General features: G+C 36.7%; 1 protein-coding gene across 12 annotated transcripts in view; it reads right to left on the bottom strand.

Moving 5' to 3' along the window:
* COP1 (COP1 E3 ubiquitin ligase) overlaps positions 1–15838 on the bottom strand; it is a 263344-nt gene that overhangs the window by 220306 nt on the left and 27200 nt on the right. For 9 of the 12 annotated variants that reach the window (XR_010412330.1, XM_054508048.2, XM_054508049.2 and 6 more), the window contains 2 exons: positions 6995–7092; positions 216–292 (listed from right to left, as the gene is read on the bottom strand). Coding sequence is in view for 11 of the 12 variants with exons in the window: in XM_054508048.2 (XP_054364023.1) it covers positions 216–292; positions 6995–7092 (175 nt within the window). In the remaining variant the exon portion in view is untranslated. The remainder of the gene's footprint in view (positions 1–215; positions 293–6994; positions 7093–15838) is intronic. The other 3 variants (XM_064594283.1, XM_054508047.2, XM_045877399.3) reach the window with 1 other exon arrangement.

Below are 15838 nucleotides of genomic sequence, written 5' to 3'. Positions count from 1 at the left end.
TACAAGCCAACTCTGACTCAATGTGATCCCAGAAGACCTTTCAAAAGATGATCACTAAATTTCAGACAATGCAGTTAGCAAAGTTCTCTATTAAACAGAATAATCTTCAATTTTCTTAAAAAAAAAATCAATGACATACTAAGCTTTAATATCTAATTAACCAATAAAAACAAACTGAAATTTATTAAAAAATAGTAATAAGAGTTGAAACATACGGTGCTACTCACTGAGTGGTCCAATTTGAACCTCTTTTCCTCAAATCTTTGCTTCTGTTTGAGAATGAGCTCATTCACTGAAAAGAGAAACAAAACAAAAAGTACCTAAAATTTGTATTATTGTTAAATGTATCATCTAATTGTTCTGTTTAAATGGGTTCTATTTTCACTTTTAAAAGTCCCCAAATTAAAAAGATGCTAAGCAGAAAATATTAGGTTTTCACTTTATTTCAAATTAGAAAACAATTTTGCCACAAATTCTAATGCTACAACTGCTATTATTACTACTGCTATTACTAAAGGAGAATTCTCTGGAATACGGGCTTCCTCGTACACGTCTCAATGATGACACTATCAGCACTGTGTGAGGCTGCTCCGTCCTCCACATGGTACCTGGTTGATTCTGTAAGGCAGACACTAAGGATTTTTATTTGTTCTTCTTTCTGTTACTTTCCTATAAATATCATAGCAGATACTGTGTTACCTATCCAAAACCATTCCCCCCTTTTTTAAAAACAACGTAATTTTTTTCCAAGCCACATGCTTTCAGAAAAGCTAGGTTTCACCCCAGCCCAATGGTATGATTCTTGACTAACCTAAGCCAATCTAGGCATTCATACCCTTGCAATAATTGACAATGGGATTAAGTACGTGACCTAGTTTTAACCAATGAAGGGTATGCTGTCTTTCAGAAAGAAATGAATAGGAAGAAAACAAATTCTTTCCCTCCCTTCATTAAGAGATGATATCTGGAACTGCTCAGAGCCATCCTGCAATCTTGAGGGGAGCTAGTCAAAGAACCAATACATGCTGGGATGGAGGAATAGAAAGATGGAAAGAACTTGATCATATCACTGAACCACTGAATTAACCAATTCTACAAATTCTTTTCTTCTGTCTTTAACAATTAACTGATAACAAACAAAAACAACAAAAAATCTGATAAAGAAAAAGAAACTAGCACTAAATCATTTAGCACTAGGCTAGTACTTTTAGACATTATCCTATGGGTTATTCTCCCCATTTTAGAGATGAGGGAGTATTAGAGGGAGCATCAAGCACTTACGGTGACAATACAAAACAGAGTTGGGATACAAATCCAACTATCTAATACTTTCCATTATACCACAATCCAACTATAAGTATTTCCAAACAAACCAGAGATGTATCAAGCCCATAATAGGAATCCAAGCTTCAAAGATAAATAAGACTCAAACTAAGTAAGATTCAATCTAAGACTCAAGCAACTCTGAGTAGGAAGACAAATATATATGATGTAGTAGTTATAACGTAATGTGATAATCAGTACTATCATTGAAGTAGACTTACAAAGAACACAGGACAAGGAGCAATCAAAGTATAAATGAGCAGGCTACACATAGAAGGTGACACTAGAATTCGGCCATAACGTGCAGAGATTCATCAAGCAGAAAAAGAAGTGAAAAAGAATTCAGAGAAGGGGGGCGCCTGGGTGGCTCAGTCGTTAAGCGTCTGACTTCGGCTCAGGTCATGATCCCAGGGTCCTGGGATCAAGCCCCACATCGGGCTCCCTGCTCTGCAGGAAGCCTGCTTCTCCCTCTTCTACTCCCCCCCCTGCTTGTGTTGTTCCCTCTCTCGCTGTGTCTCTCTCTGTCAAATAAATAAATAAAATCTTAAAAAAAAAAAAAGAATTCAGAGAAGGGTGTGAGAAAGAGGGGGTTAAATTCATACAAGAGCAGGAGATAAGATGATTTTAAATCAATATGGCTGAATCACAGGGTCAAAGTGACTTTGTTAAGGATTAATGGGTGACGAATTCAGGCTGCAAATGTAGATAGATGGGAGCCTGATTCTGAAGAGCCTGGTATGTATCTCACAAGCAAAGTTACTATTATAACCCAGGGAAGAGAAAGGAGAGCTTGAAATAATGTAGTGGGAATAAAGAGAAGTATATAAATAAGAGTTTAATGTTTCAGTTACAGAATTAACCATTGGAATAAAAACTATGACTTAGGGGCACCTGGGTGGCTCAGTCGTTGAGCATCTGCCTTCGGCTCGGGTCATGATCCCAGGGTCCTAGGATCGAGCCCCATATCAGGCTCTCTGCTCGGCGGGAAGCCTGCTTCTCCCTCTCCTACTCCCCCTGCTTGTGTTCCCTCTCTCACTGTGTCTCTCTCTGTCAAATAAATAAAATCTTTAAAAAAAACCAAAAAACTGTGACTTAAACTGTAATATTTTACACATGTATACCAAACTGCATTTTACTGAGAAATCTCGTGTATCACTGAACTTGAAGGATATTCTATATCCACAATTATAATTCTCTGGATCCATAAAATGGCCACAGTACTAAGAACAAACAATGCAATTCTACTGCTAAAGCTTCCATTCTAGTAACTATCTTTTTAGAAGCAGGAGAGTATAGTTAACGCACATATACTTGTGAGACAATCTGCTTAGGACCAAATCCCAATTCCACCAATACTACTGTATAACTTTATAAAAGTAACCCAAATTCTCTGTGCCTTAGTTTAGTTTCCTCACCTGAAGAATGAGGATGATAACAAGAGTACCCATCTCATAGGACTGAAAATTAAATGAGTTAGCTTACACAAAGCACTTAGGACACTACCTGGCAATAGTAAGGATGTTATATGCTCTATTTTTTTTAAAACACGTATTTTAAATTTAGCATTCAGGTAGTCTCTTCAAAGAATAATAACGTTATTCATAAGGGAGATAAAATTCCAATTATCATTTTTAAATACAGACACAGAAAGCTGGAAAAGAGACTGAGCGAGGGAGAGAGATGGAGGCAGGCAGTTGGAGAGAGGGAGAGGGAGAGCTAGAGAGCAAGTCTTGGCACGAGCAGAGGAGAGCAATTGCAGGATTTTGGGGGGGCGGGGGCAGGATAGATGGCAACAGGGACAGGAAGACTACACCTTGCAAGAACCTTCTAGTAACGGGGAAAAAGAAAAAGAGCTCTCAAGACCAAGTAGGATGGAAAGAATAGTGAATGTGTTGGAGAAGCGAAGGTACAAGGAGAGAATGAAAAAGAATACAATGGAAGGTAGAAGAAGAGATGGGGGAAGGGAAGTCAGAAGAAAAAGGGTCTGTGGTATAGTGTTTAGGGCAGGAAAGGAAAAATCAAAGTACCTGACAAAAAATTATATGATTATAATGACCTGAAAACCAAATCTTTTTTGAGTGTTTGGCTTCCAATTCTTTGCTTTCATCAAAATTAAAGAAAAGACTTGACTTGTTAACTAACTGAGCATTAAGACTGTTTTTTATAAGTCAATGCTTTTTTTCTTAATTTCTTAAGTCAGAACGAAGTCAAAAAACTGAGTGACATTACTATTAACAAAATTCCTTCAATCCCCATCAACTTATTCATGTAAGCAAAGTTTCTCAAGACTTACACTTTAAAACTAAAAAGAAAAACCTTAAAGTTACATAATGTTATATATCAATTATATCTCAAATTTTAAAAAACTATGATGATCCTAAATAAATGAATAAACAAAAAAATAAGAAGAATACAAATGAAACTGATTCCTTGTCCTAGTAATAACTTCCAAGGGTACTAGAACTAACTAAGAAAAGCACCAAACCGGGGCGCCTGGGTGGCTCAGTCGTTAAGCGTCTGCCTTCGGCTCAGGTCATGATCCCAGGGTCCTGGGATCGAGCCCTGCATCGGGCTCCCTGCTCAGCGGGAAGCCTGCTTCTCCCTCTTCCACTCCCCCTGCTTGTGTTCCCTCTCTCACTGTGTCTCTCTCTGTCAAATAAATAAGTAAAATCTTTAAAAAAAAAAAAAAAGGCACCAAACCTTAATAAGCAGTACATTTTCAATAAATATTTGTCTAATACTTTATAAAATTTGTAAATATTTGACCAACTGCATACTACTCATGACTCAATAATAACCCAGAAAAAATATTTGAGATTTTTAAATGCTTAATAAAAAATTATGTTAAAAAAAAAACATTTCTGGGGTGCCTGGGTGGCTCAGTCGTTAAGCGTCTGCCTTCGGCTCAGGTCATGATCCCAGGGTCCTGGGATCGAGCCCCGCATCGGGCTCCCTGCTCTGCGGGAAGCCTGCTTCTCCCTCTCCCACTCCCCCTGCTTGTGTTCCCTCTCTCGCTGTGTCTCTCTCTGTCAAAAAATAAATAAAATCTTTAAAAAAAAAAAAACATTTCTATGTCTATAGTTTCTATTTATATACATTTCTGTTACAGAAAAGTATTACAGATAGATCGATAGGATTTCAAACGTGAAAATACATTATATAAGGATAAAATTATGTGGGGGGCGCCTGGGTGGCTCAGTCCGTTAAGTGGCTGCTTTCGGCTCAGGTCATGATCCTGGGGTCTTGGGATCGAGCCCCACATCCTGCTCCCTGCTCAGCGGAGAGCCTGTTTTCCCTCCCCATCTGCCTGTCATTCTGCCTACTTGTGCTCTCTGTCAAATAAATAAATAAAATCTTTAAAAAAAAAAATTATGTGGACGATAACTTAAGTAGAAGTTCAAAGAGAAAAGGAATGAATAAAATTTCCCATTGTTAATGAAAGGTGTCTATTTTCAAATAAATGATAAATACCAAATCACTATGATTTAGATTTCACTGGATACATTTTATTTATTTTTTTTTCAAGATTTTATTTATTTGACAGAGAAAGACACAGCGAGAGAGGGAACACAAGCAGGGGGAGTGGGAGAGGGAGAAGCAGGCTTCTCGCTGAGCAGGGAGCCCAATGTGGGGCTCGATCCCAGGACCCTGGGATCATGACCTGAGCCGAAGGCAGACGCCTAACAACTGAGCCACCCAGGAGCCTCTCACTGGATACATTTTAAAAAGAGATAAAAGCTTTATTTTTAAATAACCAGATTTATAATACTCCTAAAGTTACATCCTTTACAACCACTTCCACTTATAAAGAAAAATTGAGGATGATAATTTTAAATAGGGGATCAATGTGTGACGAAGAACATCATTTTTCAGAATCTTTATGAGTCACCCAAGCAAAAAGTTTTGAAGACCACTGCTACAGAAAATGCATAGTTCAGCCCTTTACCCATGACTCAGGTAAATGTACAGTATTAAAAGGGAAGGGTCCTGGGAAGCCTGGGTGGCTCAGTCGGTTAAGCATCTGCCTTTGGCTCAGGTCATGATCCCAGGGTCCTGGGATCGAGTTCTGCACCGGGCTCCCTCTGCCTGCCACTCTCCCTGCTTGTGCTCTCTCCCTCTCTCTCTGACACATAAATAAATAAAATCTTTAAATAAATTAAGTAAAGGTCGTAACCTAACAATAAAAAAAGTGCAAGGCTACCTAGTAGCCTTCAATATTGTAAAACATATACTTATTTTACCATGGTCAAGAAGAAATCTGAAATTACTTCAAAAGGTTCATGGTCCTCAACCCAACCAAGAATGACAGGCACCCACACAAATAAATCACGTAATCTCATGCTGAAGCAATGGAAATAAGAACTTAGAATTCTGAGTTTTTTTCAGTAAAGAAAAAAAAAAATGGAATTCCATTCAGAAATAGATCTCAATGGCATCCTAAATGCACAGAGGATCCCCATCTACCTAATGTGGGAACCTATGAATTTGACTATTATTGTACAAATAGTAGAGTGGAAGGGATGATGGGAAGAAAAACAGGAAAAGATGTATCAGCATAAAATGTTATTTCCATGGCTGACATTCATAATCACATTAGAAGCTGCACTATAATTAAAAGACTTCAAATATGGGCATAACATACTTACACTCCAATTATCCAAAACAAAAATTTATTATCCATAAAAAGAGGTTAAAAACTAGAACATCACCCAGATAATTTCTAGCTCAGAAAATCAGTAAGTGTAACTTCACTATTCACTGGATATATGTGAGAATATATACTTAATGTATGAAATCACTTTCTAACTAAAACAGTGCTATATTTTGAAAGTTCTTCCATACTAGTATATAGTGCTCCCTCTAGTTAGAAATTCACATAAAGGAATCTCCACCTTTTGGACTCGTTAAAGAATGTTGCCTGAAAATTTTAGTAAACACCAAAATTGTCGGAAGATTAGCTTCCTTTCTGTATTTAAACATTCCAAAAGAAGTTTTCCAACGTTATGACAACTGATAGGAAAGTAATTCTAGAGCCCACACAGCAGCATCAATCCATGTGTGTCCGAGTTCAGGGACACAGGATTTTGCTTTGCAGGACTTTCATTTCCCTTCTACCAAACCTAGCCCATAAAGTCCAGTCCTGCAGAGTATCACACCACTCAGTATTTCTTCTTTTCCTAAGTTCCCTCTCCAAGTTCTTACTTTTCAATTGCCTCCCCAGTTCACAGACTCTCTTCACCTATCCAGGAATCCAATTACCCAAGTTTCCACCTCCTCTTCCCCCTCTCCATTAACACTTTCTTCCCTTGACTCTCACTTCTACCCTAGAAGCACAAACAGCAGGAATGCACTACACTGTATAAAGAGACAGGTATTCTGGACCTCTGGCATCCCCTTTAACTTCTGTCCCATCATCTATGTAGTAAGAACTAAGAGTTGTGTCAGTCAATTTTTCTTTTTTTATGAAACTTAAAAACAATATAATATAGTACTAACAACACATAGTATGGAAAATACATCACAAAATAACAAAGACCGGGAAAGCACCCAGGTAAGTAGGAGAGAAAGACTTGCTTTACCCCTACACTATGTTTTCTGAATAAATTAGTGCTAGCATACACTTTTGGGGATAGAATATTTTAAATAATAAAGAATCATTCCAAAGACTCACCCAAGAAATTAGGATACAGATGGTCAATATTATCCACAACATAGTTACACTTGGGACATCTATTATTATCCTCCAAACTCTGATGAATACACTTGTAGCTATTAGCAAAAAAAAAAATAAAATAGGGTTCATTAAATCAGTGAAGGATTAATAAACTGGTCATAAATTAATGCCTATAAGTCTTCTATTTCTCATTTAAAACAAGTAATTTGTTATCAAATTTATTTCAGCTTATATTTTATCATAATAAAGATACATAGAGCATTTATTAGATAACAGTATACAAAAGTTAATATTTAAAAATGAACTTGAATAACAAGTCTACTGGATATAGAATGTTTAAAAAAATGTACTAACTTTTAAGTTTATGCAATTTAAATACTTTGTAACAACACCCAAGAAAAGCAAATGCCTATGATTTAGTTAAGCAAATACACTATTCATGTTCTTGGAGTGCTGATATCCTTAAATACAAAAAGAACACATTCAAATTAAAAAAAAGTGAAAAACAGAAAAATCAACAAGACAAACATTAGTCAATAAGCATGAGAAAATCATCACCTTCAGTAGGATAAAAAAATTGATTTTAAATTATATACTATTTTTTACCAAATTGGAAAATTAAAGAAAATACTATCAGAGTTAAGGAGCACATGTGAGTATAAACAACTTCATGTACTGTTGAAGGAAATGTACCTGCCACAACATTTCCAGAAGGCAAGTTGTATGGAAAACCTTAAGGTTGTGTATCTCCTTTGGTGTAATGATTTTATTTCTAGGAATTTACCCTAAGGAAATGAGCAGAGGTATATACATAGAAAGGTGCTCAATTCAAGATTATCTGTAAATAGCAAAATAAATTAGAAGCAACCAAAACACTAGGAAATTGACTAATTTTGTAAACATCAATCCAAAAAAAACCCAAAAAATCATATTGCAATACATAACTATATGCCGTGAAAAATAATCTAATAACAGTGGTTATAGCTAAAGAAAGAGGATTACAAGAATGTTTCCTTCCTTACGATATATATTTCTGTAATGTATGACTTTTTACAATTATATATTGTCTTATAATAAAAAAACTTTTTAAATATTGTTCAACTAGGGGAGTCTGGGTGGCTCAGTCGGTTGGGCTCTGCCTTCAGCTCAGATCATGATCCCAGGGTCCTGGGATGGAATACTGCTTTGGGCTCCCTGCTTAGCAGGGAGTCTGCTTGTCATTCTGCCACTCCCGCACTCCCGCTCATGCTCTCCCTCTCTCGAATAAATAAAATCTTTTTTTCTTTTTTAAAGATGAATTTTTCGGGGTGCCTGGGTGGCTCAGTCGTTAAGCGTCTGCCTTCAGCTCAGGTCATGATCCCAGGGTCCTGGGACTGAGCCCCGCATCGGGCTCTCTGCTCCGTGGGAAGCCTGCTTCTCCCTCTCCCACTCCCCCTGCTTGTGCTCCCTCTCTCGCTGTGTCTCTCTCTGTCAGATAAATAAATAAAATCTTCAAAAATTTTATTTATTTATCTGACAGAGAGATACAGAGAGAGCACAAGTAGGCAGAGAGGCAGTCAGAGGGAGAGGGAGAAGCAGGCTCCCCGCTGAGCAGGGAGCTGGACTTGGGGTTCGATCCCAGCACCCTGGGATCATGACCTGAGCTGAAGGCAGCTGCTTAACCGACTGAGCCACACAGGCACCCCTAAATAAAATCTTTTAAAAAAAATATTGTTCCAAAAAACCACAAAAAAATATCAAATTGACATTAGAAAAAAAAGTCACTATATCACTTTTTATGAACTAAAAATGACAATCTCTAACATAGTGGATACAGTACAATCACATTTCTGTTTTTAAAAAATTGCGTATGTATCCATTTAAAATAAACTAAAAAAGACATTCATCATAATATTAACATGTATGTCTCTGGGTCATAAAATCATGGGAAACTTTTTCTTTTTAGATGTCTACAAGTTTCTATAGTAAAAAGGCACTGCTCCTAACAATCAGAAAAGAAATTACTTCTAAGAAATTACAAGGGTGATTTATAAAGAAGATTCCTAAAAAGATACCACCTCTTTTATTCTGTATCCAAATTACTATAAATTTACTTCAGCTTTATAAGTTGAAGCGACTTTTTGGTTTTTTTTAAAGATTTTTTTACTTATTTATTTGACAGAGAGAGACACAGCAAGAGAGGGAACACAGGCAGGGAGAGTGGGAGAGGGAGAAGAAGGCTTCCCGCCAAGCAGGGAGCCCAATGTGGGGCTCGATCCCAGGACCCCGGGATCATGACCCGAGCCGAAGGCAGATGCTTAACAACTAAGCCACCCAGGCGCCCCGAAGCTACTTTTTTATAACCTACTTACTTCACTCTACCTTATGAAAACAGAAACCCACATCCATCAGGTTTCTCTGTACTAATTAACAACTACTTTTTCATCTCACATTTGGTACTTTCAAGATAAGTTTAAAAAGGACATCATAGGGCGCCTGGGTGGCTCAGTCGTTTAGCATCTGCCTTCAGCTCGGGTCATGGTCCTGGGGTCCTGGGATCAAGTCCCACATCGGGCTCCCTGCTCGGCAGGAAGCCTGCTTCTCCCTCTCCCTCTCCCCCTGCTTGTGTTCCCTCTCTCGCTGTATTTCTATCAAAATAAAAATCTTTAAAAAATAATAAATAAATAAATAAAAAGGACATCATAGAGAACTAATGCAGTGCTGGTCTTTGGCACAGCACAAGGACCTAAAGATCTAAGTAAATGGCTGGCACATAACAGATACTCAAATATATATAAAACAAATGACTTGTACAGTGTTCCAGAAATAACATCACCTCTTGCAACTATGACAAGGTTAGGATTACCATATTACCACATGATAGGCTCCATATCTAACAGAAAATTTCCTATGTAGAAATTTCAGTGAAGGAAATATGTAAAATGTTCTTGTTTTCATTTCTATTGCAAGGGAAAAGCATAAAGCAGTTATGCAATTACAACACAGAAACACTTATAGTCTGCTTTGGGAAAACAGAAATGAGTTCATATTACCAGAAAATATTCCCAAATGACAAGATTAACCCTTAAAAAAGTCTGCAAGTTCAAATAAACCAAGTCATGAAGTAGAAACTCTGGGAAGGTTATTAAAGATGAGACAAGGGGTTGACAGATAAGCAGAAGGACATTCTGGGTTTTAGCAAATGGCTTTTGTAAAGAAATGATAGTTAGAAATGAGCAAATAATATGGTAAGAAGAACAAGCTAAGTTGTTAACTGAGTGAAAGAGTCTGTCAATAGACAAGAATCCCTGAGTCCAATAGAATATCCTCCTCTCCTATCTTCAGCATCCTAATCATATCCCTTGTCAATAGGTTTACTACCACACAATCCTCTCCTAGAAGAAAAAGTAGTCCAGGACACAGTGAGAAGGAACTGTCCTCAGGAACAAAAATTCAAATGACTTTTGCACATTGCATTGGTAATATCTATCTATACTATAAAATGAAAATGCATCAAATTACATATCACTGTATAAAACTGACATGCAAAATGCATCAAGTTTATCTAATAGTATCTACTACCTTACTACCACCCCTGGGCAGACCTGCCCTAGTTTGAGAAATAGTAACTATCTTATTTTGTACTGTCATCCCCTCTTCTATTTGTTCATTCAAAGCAAGGATTTGTTTTAAGTCATCTCTGTACCCTCAATGCCTAGCACTATATCCTGTTAGAATTGAACTAAGTAAATGTTCAATGCACAAAAAAAATAGGTATAAACAAAAAAGAAACATGTCTTCTGGGTCATATAAAACACCACCAGAGATTCTCAATTATTTCTTTCACAGTAACTCTACTTGACCATCACCACCACAGATGTGGTATTTTGGATTCTAAAAGAAGGATAAGTATCTAGACTAGTGTTCAAAATAGGGGGGATAAAGGGATATATATCTTGGGTCTACCTGAGAAGTTTTCAAAAGCTACTCACACTGAAACTCTTAAAAATAGTAATTCAGTACCAGAATGTGCTGACATAAATGGGTTTAAGTGTATATCTGATAATGAAGAATGAATATTTTGAAATTTTGCCCTTTGTAACAACATGAATGGACCTCAAGGGTATTATACTAAATGAAGTCAGAAGAAGACAAATACCACATGATTGCATTTATATGTGGAATCTAAAAACAAAACCAATGAACAATCAAACAAGCAGAAACAGATTCATAAATACAAAGAACAAACTGGTGGTTGCCAGAACGGAGGAGGATGGGGACATGGGCAAAATAGGTGAAGGGGATTGACGAATACAAACCTCCAATTACAAAATAAGTAAGTCACGGAGATGAAGAGAACAATATGGGGATTATATTCAATAATATTGTTAACACTGTATGGTGACAGCTGGTAACTACACTTACGGTGGTAAGCACCAAGTAATGTACAGAATTGTCTAATCACTATGTTGTACACCTGAAACTAATATAACAATTGTGTCAACTATACTTGTATAATTTTTTAAATGAATATTTCTCTATAAATGTATGATTATTCTGTTTCTATTAAGTTATACCTACCAAAAAAATAAAAAAAGTATAACCTACCTATAAGATATAAATATCTTTTTCTTTTTCTTTTTAAGCTTTTAGGGCATAATTTTTATTTGGGAACTGCCTGTAATATACAGAACACTATGCCACTTTAACCATCTAAAAACTTCTTCGAATGTTTTCTGAAGCCCTCTATTCACCCACCCCCAATACACAAACTTTCCGATTTCTCCTCATTTTTCTATAAGTAATTGTAGACACTAGGGTAAATGGAGACCTTATCATAAACATCTTTTTCTCTCTCTGTAAACAGCGGTGAGTACATATAAAAAACTGTGAATAATCAGAAAATTCTCAAAAAAGAAGAGACTATAACAAGAACAGCAAGGACAAATCAGTACAGTGGTCCTATATAATAACTGAGTATAAAGAAAGACTAATAGCAAGGTACAAGATGATAAATTATTCAAAAGCCCCAAAAGACAAGCTGATACCCAGCTTGGACCACAGATATGCTGGAAGATGAACAACACTGAGATAGGCTATTAATTATAATTAATTTGTAATAAAAAATAGTAAATCAGAACTTGGTAGACATGAGGTTTGAGAAGCAAGGTGCAGGGGGCAAGCAGGAGGTGGCAAAGGGAAAGAGCAAACCTTATCGCTACATCACAAAGAAGCCAGATATTTTTATTTTATCATATCATTAAGTTTGGTTAGACAACAGCTAATAGCAGATTCACTGTCAAGTGGGAACAGTATCTCCAACCTGTTACTAGGGAAGAGTTACCATTTATAAGTGAGACGAGGGATAAACAGTTCACGTGGTCCAATATGATTTAGTGTTAATAATTTGGACGGAGCCTGAAAATGCTAACACTGCTTTGCTCCAGATTACTAGCCAGCGTTCAAGTTAGCGAAGATTTGATCCAATAGGCTACCGTTAATGAAGCTCCAATGGCCTCATGTGATAGGATAGGGTAAATAATTATGAGCTTTTGCTTTAAACAAAAGTACAAAATGTCTCACAGTTTCACAAGCCTGACAATGGGCTGCCAGCCTCCAGGTTTACCAGCTCCTCTCAACTTTATGGTCTCTTATCCTACCAAAACCTGGTAGGTATTTTAAAACACATTCATATTTTAAAACACACTCAGGTTATAACATCACTTGAGTTATAACAAGTATCTAAACTGAAACTATTTTTATTTGAAGGGAAAAACATATTTAAGAAACCAGTGGGGTTTTCCAACGATGACCTAAGGACACACCTTGAAAATTACAGGACTCATTGGAAAGGCCAGGCCTATTTAATCATAAAGTCAATCAGTAATTTATTACACATCACAACACAGCGAAGCAAGATTATTGTACTTATTTAGCAGACTCTTCAGTGTCCTTTTAAAATGCCACAGTGAATATATAAGTTAGAAGAAGGCAGTTAGGAAAAATTAAATCCTCACTTTATAATTTGTACCAAACATCTGCACCTTCTAAACTATAAAAGAAGAGGACGTGGGGCGCCTGGGTGGCTCAGTCGTTAAGCGTCTGCCTTCGGCTCAGGTCATGATCCCAGGGTCCTGGGATCAAGCCCCACATCAGGCTCCCTGCTCAGCGGGAAGCCTGCTTCTCCCTCTCCCACTCCCCCTGCTTGTGTTCCCTCTCGCTGTCTCTCTCTCTGTCAAATAAATAAATAAAATCTTAAAAAAAAAAAAAAAAAGAAGAGGACGTGAAGGAGTAGGAAGAAAAGGGGGAGGAGGGTAAAGGGAGACAACAAAAGGGACCAGTTGAGCGACTGGACAAATGTTAAGTTTTAGAGCCAGAACCAGAATCTTGGTTTACCAACTTCAAGACCCTGCTTTTTAACTCTGTATCGGTATTTCTCAGATGTGGGCAATTTTGTCCCCTACTAGATATCTGGCAATGTCTGGAGACATTTTTGGTTGTCACACTTGTGAGAAAAGGGACTGCTGCTGGGTAGAGGCCAGGGATACTGCTAAACAATCTACAATACCCAGGATAATCACCCACAACAGGAATTATCTGGTCCAATATTCAATACTACCAAAGGCAGAGAAAGCCTAATCTAAATCACCCAATTTTCCAGAGATCAAGTCTCCATGGTTTCCCATAGAATGCTATGGTGCTAGGTCAATTAATGGACCAAAGGAAACACTACTGTTAAACAATAAGCCTGGAAAGACCAAGACCATACATGTATCAATCTAAAAGCAAGACACACATGACCAGAATTTCAGTAGCAATAAGGAGCAGAAAGTTATTCATGAACCATAATAATGTCAATGCAATGATATAGCAGGAAATCCATATTATTTAAGGCAAGATGGCCTTTTTTTAAAAAAACAGCAAAAAAATTCTGAAGGACACACCATTACTCCTTACCATAACCTCTGAGGAGGTAGACCAAAAAAAAAAAAAGACTAGAAAAATTGTGACATTTACATTTCATGTTACAGCTTTCTGGACAGTAAGAGTTGTTTTTTAGCCAAGAGTACATATTGTTTATTTTAATAACTTATATTTTAATAAAAAACATAGTCCAAGCTAAGAAAGCGATTTTTATTCTAAACTTCTTTTTAAATGACTGGCAGACTGGATATACCTAACACTGATGCATCAAGCTCCAAATCAAACGAAAATACTTACAAACTGGTAATAACACCCAGTACTTGACTAGTGAATATCAATCTACCAGATATTACATTCAACTTCATAATAAAATTATGGGTCTGACTTCAACATGAATTAGAATATAAGGACTATTAGAACACATAATATTAAGCCAAAAATATCGTATCAACAGTGTAAATAATTTATGGACATGATCAACTGCAAACAGAATATACCACCCCCAATCAAAAAAACACACAAAAAATAAACAAAAGGAATTAAACAAACACAGATTACATAACCATTAAGATGGCTACTATTTAAAAAAAAACAAAAACAGAAAATGACAAATGTTGGCTAGAATGTGGAAAAACTGGAACTCTTGTGAACTGCTGGGGGAGATGTAAAATGGTTCAGCAGCTATGGAAAACAGTATGGAGGTTCCTCAAAAACTTAAACAGAACTATCATATGATACAGCAATTCTGCTGCTGGGTATATATCCAAAAGAACTGAAACCAGAATCTCAAGGAGATTTTTTTTTTTTTTAAGATTTTATTTATTTATTTGACAGAGAAAGACACAGTGAGAGAGGGAACACAAACGGGGAGTGGGAGAGGGAGAAGCAGACTCCCCGCCGAGCAGGGAGCCCGATGCGGAACTCGATCCCGGGACTCCAGGATCATGACCTGAGCCGAAGGCAGTTGCTTAACCAACTGAGCCACCCAGGCGCCCTCAAGGAGATATTTAGACACCAATGTTCAAAGCACTATTCTAAACATTTAAGAAGTGAAGGCAACCCAAATGTCCATTAACAGATGAACAAATAAAATACAATATATACATGCAATGGAACACTATTCACCCTTAAAAAGGAAGGAAACTTTGACACATGCTACAACAAGGATGAAACTAAAGACATTATGCTTAGTGAGTTAATAAGCCAGTCACAAAAATACAATTTGATGCCACTTATATGAGGTATCTAGAATAGTCAAATTCACAAAACAAAGTAAAATAGTGATTGACAGAGGCTGGGGGGAAGGGAGAAATGGAGAGTTGCTCAAAGGGTATATAGTTTCAGTTTTGCAAGATAAAAAAATTCTGGAGATTGTACAACAATGCAAACAAACTTAACATTACTCAACTTAAAAATGGTTAAGATGGTAAATTTTATGTGTATTTTACCACAACTAAACATTTTTTAAATATACAGATTAATGTGACATATATACAAGACTAAGCAACTAACGATAACACTGAGCAAAATGTTGAAGAAGAAAACACAGATCTTTTTAACCCCCTATATCCTTTTCCAATGACTTTCTAACCTCCTTTACTGGGTCTCACTTATCCCCACAAGTGAGTTAAAGATGCTTCATGCTTCATCCTAATTATCCAGCACCCCTCAATTTTCTAAAACGGTAATCAAAGCTCTATAATAAATAATTAATCAACCCAAAAGTTTTAAAATCCATCTGTAAGGGCAACAGTAACTCTAAGTATTCCACAGAAATTATGCACCAACCATATGCTTTCTGCCTTGAGCTGCTGAACTTATAAAAACGTATCAAAGAAATTATAAGATAACCAAAATTATTTTAAAAACCTAACTTCTCACTGGCTGCATTTACACAAGTTAAAAATCAAGACAATTTTGCTAAATAAAATCATCTTA

The sequence above is a fragment of the Mirounga angustirostris genome, unplaced genomic scaffold, assembly GCF_029215605.1.
Source record: "Mirounga angustirostris isolate CCGP_5_RB_7025 unplaced genomic scaffold, mMirAng1.0.hap1 SCAF_6, whole genome shotgun sequence".
NCBI classification, from domain to species: Eukaryota; Metazoa; Chordata; class Mammalia; order Carnivora; family Phocidae; genus Mirounga; species Mirounga angustirostris.
This window is presented reverse-complemented; position numbering and strand designations above follow the sequence as displayed.